General features: G+C 45.3%; 1 protein-coding gene across 1 annotated transcript; it reads left to right on the top strand.

Moving 5' to 3' along the window:
- Nucleotides 1-633: 633 nt before the first annotated feature.
- On the top strand, nucleotides 634-5909 carry LOC134299753 (uncharacterized). Its single transcript, XM_062983584.1, has 2 exons — nucleotides 634-2403; nucleotides 5632-5909. The coding sequence occupies exons 1-2, from the start codon at nucleotides 856-858 to the stop codon at nucleotides 5671-5673; spliced, it is 1590 nt and encodes a 529-aa protein (XP_062839654.1). The 5' UTR covers nucleotides 634-855; the 3' UTR covers nucleotides 5674-5909.
- The last annotated feature ends 2969 nt before the right edge of the window (nucleotides 5910-8878 follow it).

Genomic DNA, 8878 nt, shown 5'->3' with positions numbered 1-8878 from the left:
ATCCACGCAAATTGTGGAGGAATTTATTAGCAAATAAACAAATTAAAATCCAGTGCATTAATGCAATCAGGGCTCAGGCTGCACAGTCCTAAAATAGAATTCAGTTAGAACCAAAAACAATCCTTGGTGAGGGACCTTATTTCCGTAGTATCTGTTGTTTACCTTAAATTTAATGGTTTCCATTGCCCTCGTTGAATCCATGATCTTTGAATGTCCCCATAGACAAATCTCATTAAACTCTCTGTGTCCAAACAAGAAGGGGAAGAAAAACATTTACACTAAATTGGTTTGAAAGTTTAACCTTTCAGCACGTTTGGGAACAGTGATCAAGAACAAAACTCATCTTACAGTAAAAATACAATTCTCCCAGCCACATACTGAATCTTTTGCTATTGTATCCCTTGATAGAACATGCTTCCTGCTTTTCCTACAGCTGTCTTTTGGATTATTATTCTCTTCAAGATAGAAATACTTTTCTTTCCCATTTTGCATAAAATTAAGCCCATATGGGTACTTAATATATTGCAAAAACTTAACAAAAATAATTAAATCCAATAAAAGTAGATTACTTTTTCAAATATTGTATAAGATAGAAGAATAGTGAAGTATATCTGCCCACCCTTTCAATGCACAGCTATGTGTCAGAACCCTGCTACTAGAGCCTGGATGTGGCTCTGAGTTTCAGGGTCACTGACATTGATAAGACACCTGCGTCCCAGGACTCGGAGGAGAAACGGCTGATGGACTTGGCGGGGAATTTGCGCGGGGTTTTACTGAGCGGGAAGAGACTGTTCAAATGAGGGGGAGGGTATATAAAGGAGGGTTGGCCGGAGCCTCCCATTCTTGGCTTTTCTGATGTTCATGTTTCCTACAGTAAAAGTTCCTGGTGATACCACCAAGAGTCTCGTGTGTTCATTCAGGAGCGGCTGTGGTGAGCTGACACTAAGCCAAGAATACGGACACCATCCCGCTGTAGCGGTGAGGTGTAACATGCAAGTGGAGGATGAAGAGCTCTTGGGCGCCGGAGGAGGAAGGTCGGAAAGGGCCACTCCCGAGACGGACGCTGAGTTCCACCAGCTGGCGGCCCTGGCGTCATCCACCGCTTATGCCCAGCCAAATGGGGTAACCCAGAGGCGCGGAGTGGTGCGGGGAGATAGCACCGGAGGAGAGGAAGGTTCACCTTCCCCAGGCCCGCAAAAGATGGTGTTTCTGGAGGAGAGGATGTCGGCGATGGAGACCACCCTGGCAGTGATGTCGAGGGCGATGGAGCGCCTGGCGGTTTTGGCGGAGCCGGAGCGAGGAAGGGAACTCCGGGCTAGCTCAATGTGGGACGTGAGCATGGGAAGCAGCCAGGGCTTTGCAGACCTCCCAGCACCGAAGGGAAGGGAAATGCGAAAGGAGCCCGGTGCCCGGCCCAAGATCCAAACGAGCCTGACGCGGGTGGAGGAGAGTGACGACGAAGGGGAAAAGCCTCCGAGAATCCCGGCTACGCTCCCAACTGAGACCCTGGTGCCCCTGGCGAATGCCGGGCGTGGCACAGGACAAAGGGAAGCAGCAGCGGGGCCCACTGGCCCGCAAGGGGGCTTGCGACGGGCGGAGGATTGGGGATTGCCACCACAGGGACCCCTACCGAGACGAGAGGAACTAAGGATCGAGTTTGGGGGAGAGTCCTCTGAACTGGATTTTTTCCTGACCACGGTGAGGGGCTATATGGAGGACAATGCCCACACTTTTAGAACGGAATCCAGCCGGGTACGGGCCATTGGTGCAGTGTTGAAGAGGGGAGCGGCCAGCTGGTACGTTCAACTGCACGCGCGGCGCGACCCATGTCTGGGATCACTCCGACGCTTTATGGGGGCCCTGGAGACCCGTTTCCGAGATCCACTGGAGCAGATCCGGGCGAGGGAGGAGTTGAAGACCGTCTCCCAGGGGCAGAGGTCGGTATCTGAGTATGCGGAGGAGTTCCAATGCCTCGCTGAAAAGGTGCCGGAATGGTCTGCAGTGACAAAGATAGAACTCTTCAAAGAGGGGCTCAGGCGGGAGATCCTCTCCTGGGCGGTGCATCGTGATGAGCCCGACACACTGCGCGGATGGATTCAGCTGGCGGGGCGCATCGAGACATCGCTGGCCCAGGCGAGGAGGCACCGAGGAGGGCTACAGCAGCGGCCGCAGATGAAAGAGGGGAGCCGGAAGGAGGGATCAACCCCAGCCGGGAGGAGAACGGAGCCGACAGGGAACGTGAGCACCAGCAGGAGGGGCTGCTTCGTGTGCGGCCGTTTGGGCCACAGGGCTGCCGAGTGCTGGCAGAGAAAAGGGGAAGGCGGAGGCCCGCCCAAACCAAGAGCCGTGGCAGGGAAACGCGCCGAGGAAGAACCACCGATGAGGCACCACTCGGGGGGGTTGGTAAGTCAGGACAAAGCCATGATAGTGGTCCCCATTCAGCTGGAAAGTGGCAGCAAACAAGCAACCTGCAAAGCATTTGTGGATTGTGGATGTTCCAGGAACATCATCTCCCCTGAATTAGCCGAGGGATTGGGATGCGAAAGAACGAACCTAGAATCCCCAATAGCTTTTTCGCAGTTGGACGGATCCACAGCATCGGGATCATTAGCTAAGTACAGTGCCGAAGATGTAAAGTGTAAGATAGGGAGTTGGGAAGGAAAGGTGTCATTTGTGATATCACAAATAGCCAGCTATAATGTTATACTAGGCATGCCATGGCTGGGGCAGGCCAACCCGCAAATCAACTGGGAGGATAAGAGCATGATTTTCAGGATGAAGTTGGAAGGAGGGAGCCAGGAAGTGGAAAGGGAGCCGGGGAAAAGGGGGGAGGAAGACTCTATCAGGATAGCAGAACTGGCAGATAAATTACCCCCAGAGTATCGGGATTTTGTGGACGTATTTGATGAGAAGGAAGCAGACAGTTTCCCACCGAAGCGGAGAGTTGAAGTGAAGATAGAGCTAGTCCCAGGAGCAGAGCTTCCTAAGGCAAAAATATACCCAATGTCGGCTAGGGAAAAGGAGGAACTGAGAAAATACATTGATAAAAACCTAGCGAGGGGTTTCATAGAGCCTTCAAATTCCCCTCTAGGGGCGCCTGTGTTGTTCAGGCGCAAAAAGGACCAAACGCTGAGGCTCTGCATTGACTACAGGGGCCTGAATGCAATCAGTTCTGGAAATAAATACCCCCTACCTTTAGTGAAGGACTTGATCGCCCAGTTATCGGAGGGACAGATATTCACTAAATTGGACTTAATTGAAGCGTACCATAAATTGCAGATTAAGCCAGAGGACAGGTGGAAGACGGCCTTCTCCTGTGCATTCGGATTATTCAATTATCGTGTGCTCCCTTTCGGTTTGTGCGGCGGAGGCGCCGCGTTCATGCAATTAATCAACGAAGTGTTGCATCCACTGTTGTACAAGGGAGTCTTTGTTTTCTTAGATGACATATTGTTAGTATCTCGGACTAAGGAGCAACACATAGAACTAGTCAGGGAAGTCCTGCAAAAGTTGAGAGAAGCAAAACTGTATGCGAAGCTTGCCAAGTGCGAGTTCAATAAAGACCAGATAGACTTTCTGGGGTATAGGATTTCCTCCCAGGGAGTGGCGATGGACCCTGCGAAGGTAGAAGACGTGAGGGGGTGGGAAGCCCCCAAAACACGGAAGCAGCTGCAATCCTTCCTAGGGTTCGCAAACTTCTATAGAACATTTATCAAGGACTTTGCGCGCCTCACTTTGCCATTAACGGATTTGTTAAAGACTAAAGGCAGGGGAGAAACAGCCAAAGTGAAGGCCCCAGGGGCCAAACTGACCTGGACAATAGAATGCCAGGAAGCTTTCGAAGCCCTTAAAAAGCGTTTTACTGAGGAGCCTGTCCTACAGCACCCTGATATGTCTAAAGCCTTTGTATTACATTGCGATGCGTCAGACCGGGCATATGGGGCAGTTCTGCTGCAGAAAGACGAGGGGGGGAACCTGAAGCCATGTGGCTATCTGTCAAAAAAGTTTAGCGATACAGAAAAAAACTGGCCGATTTGGGAGAGAGAAGCCTTAGCGATTCTAAAAGCACTAGAGTGCTGGAGACACTTCCTGGAAGGAAGTGGAACACCGTTTGAGGTGTGGACTGACCATAGAAATTTACAGTATCTAAGATCCCCTCGTAAACTATCAGCGAAGCAAATTAGATGGGCCCAATATTTCAGCCGTTTTGATTTCAGACTCAGATTCTTCCAGGGGAAACATAATATACTCGCTGACGCTCTCTCTCGAATGCCTCAGCACGGGGGAGGAATTCAGGAATCTGAAGGGAGTATTTTTCTTGATAAGCAATGGGGCCTGGCAGTACTTACTCGAGCACAAGCGGCCAAAGAAAACAAACGTACTGCCATTTCCACGGGGGGAGGAGAAATATGGGAGGAAGAGTTGAAGCGAGCGTATGGAATGGACAAATGGTTACAAACAAACAAAGAAAAGGGAGAATTGTGTGGGGATTTGGTGTTTGTAAATAAGAAATTGTATATTCCTGAATGTTTAAGACGAGAAATGTTAAGGAAGTACCATGATAACAAGGGTGCGGGTCATCTAGGCCCCACCAGGACTATTAAACTGTTGGCCAAACAATGCTGGTGGCCCGGAATGAGGAAAGACGCCAGGGGGTACGTCACGCAGTGTGAATTATGTGCAGAGGGAAAAACACCACCGGGGAAGCCCCAGGGGCTATTGCAGAAGGTGGTGGAGCCCATGAGGCCATGGGAATGCGTAGCCATGGATTTTGTAGGCGAACTACCCCCCAGCAGAGGCCACAGATACATTTGGACAATATTGGACCTATTCTCAAAACAGGCACACTTTGTGGCTCTGCCAAAACTTCCTTCAGCTGAAAAACTTGCTGATTTGTATGTGAAGCATGTATATCGCCTACATGGGTGTCCCGACAAGATAATTAGTGACCGGGGAGTCCAATTTACTGCAAAATTTTGGGGAAAATTCTTACAGCTGTTAGGAGCAGAAAGGAACCTGAGCTCTGCCTTTCATCCCGCGACCAACGGGGGGGTCGAACGTACCCAACAGACACTGTGCCAATTCTTAAGGATGTACACCAATTATAGACAGGATGATTGGGCGGACCTTCTTCCGTTTGCTGAGATGGCTTTTAACGGGGCTGTACATTCGGCCACAGGTCGTGCCCCATTCGAAATAGTATACGGACAGGAGGTGGCACCTTTCCCCAGGCTACCCGAGTGGAAGGAAGGGGAGGGCCAGACCGACGAGGAATGGCCGGCCAAAATCAAGCAAGGGTGGCAAACCGTGGTAGAGGCATTGCGGGAAACACAAAAGAAGTACAAGCTCTTTGCGGATCGTAGGCGCCGAGAGGGGGACAAATTGGGCGAAGGAGATCTGGTTTGGCTGAGCACAAAAAACCTGAAATTGGGGTTCCCATCCAAGAAATTGGCTCCACGCTATATAGGGCCATTCAGGGTAGCAAAAAGAATAAACGAAGTGACCTATGAGCTGAGGCTACCAAAGGACCTAGGAAAGGTACACCCGGTATTCCATTGCAGCCTGTTAAAAAAGTATAAAGGAACTCTGGACAGCGGAGAACAATAGTTGTGTTTAATCTTTTCCTTCCAGGACGAAGGGGAGGAGGACGCCATGTCAGAACCCTGCTACTAGAGCCTGGATGTGGCTCTGAGTTTCAGGGTCACTGACATTGATAAGACACCTGCGTCCCAGGACTCGGAGGAGAAACGGCTGATGGACTTGGCGGGGAATTTGCGCGGGGTTTTACTGAGCGGGAAGAGACTGTTCAAATGAGGGGGAGGGTATATAAAGGAGGGTTGGCCGGAGCCTCCCATTCTTGGCTTTTCTGATGTTCATGTTTCCTACAGTAAAAGTTCCTGGTGATACCACCAAGAGTCTCGTGTGTTCATTCAGGAGCGGCTGTGGTGAGCTGACAGCTATGGGCAAAGTGTGTGAATTCTAATGTATAACCTAGTGCTAAGAATCCATTCCTTATAAATTAATCATGGCAGATCTCACTTTAACAGCACATTTAAACATCTTTTGCTTCTACCATTAAGTCCTAGCTTATCAGTAGAAATGCTGTTGTTATTGTTATTATTATTTATATCCTATCTCTCTAAGAAGACATCCATTGAGATTAACAATACAAAAAAAATACAATATACAGTTTAAAATGTAAAAAAACACAAGTAATAAAATAGGATTAAATAGCAAATTATTAAAAATAAACAGTTAAAACAATTAAAACCATTTAAAACTTATTACCATACTAAAAATGCAATGGGTGTTGATGATACTAAAAATATTTTAGGTAAAATATATTGGAATTGTCTAAAAAAAAACCTTTTATAATAAATAGCATATTTATTTTCACTCCAGGAATGTAACATAAACTACCTTTGTATTATATATATAAAAGAGTACAGTCACTGCATGAACTAATCATAGTGTTGCATACCTGCTTAGAAAGATTAATGAGCGGTCAAAGAACTGAGATTTGGAATCCAACCCAAAAAGGAAGTACCGGTACTTAACGATATATATATTTTAAAAGTCAGTGTTCACAATGCTCAAATGAAAAGCAAGCAATGATTCAGGCACTTGGCTGAATCTCAAAATGTTAAATGTGTATAATGTAAGATGTTTCTGGGGAGGTATAACTGGCAGTTTCGGCAGGTTACACTTTCAAAATCAGTGGTGCTGGGCCCATGAAAAGACTGGTGAAACACATCAGAATTATGAGAATGGATTGGTAAGAGTCTTCAAACGCTAGTACTTAGTGATAATTTATACATTTATATACATCACTTGATCCTTCATTATTTGGCAACTTATGGCTGTCTGTCTGCACAAACTGTCTCCAAAGGATGTTATTGTGTCTAAGGTGATGTCAGGTAATATGAAAGCTTTGTCTGTAATGGTTGATCTATCTGGGATGGTACTTCACAGATCATGGCTTGATACATTCCAGTCCTGAAATGATGAATGTGCATTCATGGACATGTCAGCACACCAAATTAAAAGTGTTCCTCACAGATCCTTTAAAGAGCCTCTTGCGATACATTTTAAAACATTGCATCCTGGCAAATCATTCCACCAACAAAGCATTGAATTCTGTCATTGCTATGGAAGTTCATTAAGAACATTTCTTCTTGAATTCTAATTGAAACACTTTCTGTTTCATGTAAAGGACGCAGTCTCCTTTTTCAGAAAGAGACTTTCAAGATGCAACAGCTTGTATGTTATAGATCACTCCTCAAATGCCCAAAGAGTGTGTTTGACAACTGAAAGCACTAGCTGTCTACAAAAATGGAGCGATGAAAGGCAGGCAACAATTAGGGGAGTTCAGGTGCCTGCTAACAATCAAATTGCAATATGAGATATTCTAGTTTTGTTGTAATAGGGAATTACTGCCTGCTTAGGATCTGTATTGTTTGGAGACAGGTTAAAGTAAGTGAACTAATCCTGATGTAAATAGGTAGACAAGTTTCCAAATCTTAGTAAATTGTGAGAAAATTTATAATTGTTAAAGCTGTTCATTTCATAGGAATTGCCGTACAGAATAATTTTAGGACATGATACTAGCATAGGAAGGGCGCATTAACAGATTTACTCCCCCCCCCCCAACATTATATAGAAAGATATTCAGCATCCACGGCCCCCTTGCATAACTGTTGTTTGGCAGCAGAATGATTACTGGATGATGTCAAGGCACATCTCCATTGCCTGACTCATATGGCCATGGATTGCTTCTAAATATTTTTGTACAAGTCTTTTTTGCAGAATTGCAGGGATTGGCCAACTTTGTCCTTCCTCTCTGACTTCCAGGTCAATACTTTACACTTTGCCAGCTTCAAACAGGATATTATAACTTGGATTGACTGCCTCTCAATAATTTTATCACCCTGGAAAAATACCAAAACGCTGCTTCCTGTTCTTAACTTCTTATACAAAAAGTTCAAATCTGAGCTCATGCACACTGTGCTAAAAGAAAAAAAAATGTGTGGGAACTAGCTGTGGATACTTAGTGAAAAGAAAGACACTCTGCAGATGTTCTCTAAACATTTCCTTTTCATATTTTTGAGATGAGTTAGTCCACAAGCACTGTCTTGGTAACCCTATAGCAAGAACAAAAAGTAGAACATACTCTTTCTTATAATCTATTTGCACTCTGTCTTATAATCTATTTGCTCTAAGTTCTTAATTTTCAAAGTTACTGATTTTCCCCCTTTCCTCCTTTTCATAATTCTTTATTCTTGGAATACTGTTCCAGGTAAGATAAAGTCTCATCTATGCAGTTTTCAGATTTTTAATAAGTCTTAAAACTCAAATATTTCAGTTGGCTCTTTGCTATTTCAGCTCGATTCCTCCTGTAGTTTCTTTTTCTGGCTTTTCCTTGTTTTTGTTGTTCAATTATTTAAACTGTTAAACTTTTTTAAAAAAACGTTTAATCTGTTGTATAGATGTAACGGTTTTAAGCATTCAAGACATAACAACAAAGTTTTCACTGAAAGTTTCAAAGAGGCAACAGACAGTGATAAAATGGTCCCTAATTCATTCATGGTTGCCACAGTTGGAGACTGAAAATCAAAAGGTGTTTGTTAACAACTTACTGCTCCTTGTTGATATCCATCACCCTTTCCTATGCATTTAGGGCAATCTTTTGATGATGTCTCTAGTATGAATGTTAAAGTCAATGAATTGTCCTGGTTTAAACAAACCAAAGATGAAACATCAGTTTTTGGTTGTCCCTAGAGACAAACAGGATTTCTTTGGGGAGAAGCAGCATGACTGGGATGTGCTACTAACACTTTCAATATTATTCTCAAAGGATCAGCAAGCTAACAATGTTTCC

Source organism: Anolis carolinensis, chromosome 5 (genome assembly GCF_035594765.1).
Source record: "Anolis carolinensis isolate JA03-04 chromosome 5, rAnoCar3.1.pri, whole genome shotgun sequence".
NCBI lineage: Eukaryota > Metazoa > Chordata > Lepidosauria > Squamata > Dactyloidae > Anolis > Anolis carolinensis.
This window is presented reverse-complemented; position numbering and strand designations above follow the sequence as displayed.

Coding starts and splice junctions, on each gene's coding strand:
- LOC134299753 (XM_062983584.1), top strand. CDS start 856: ATGTTCATGTTTCCTACAGTAAAAGTTCCTGGTGATACCACCAAGAGT. Junction 2,404..5,631: donor GGCACCACTCGGGGGGGTTG/GTAAGTCAGGAC, acceptor TTTTCCTTCCAG/GACGAAGGGGAGGAGGACGC.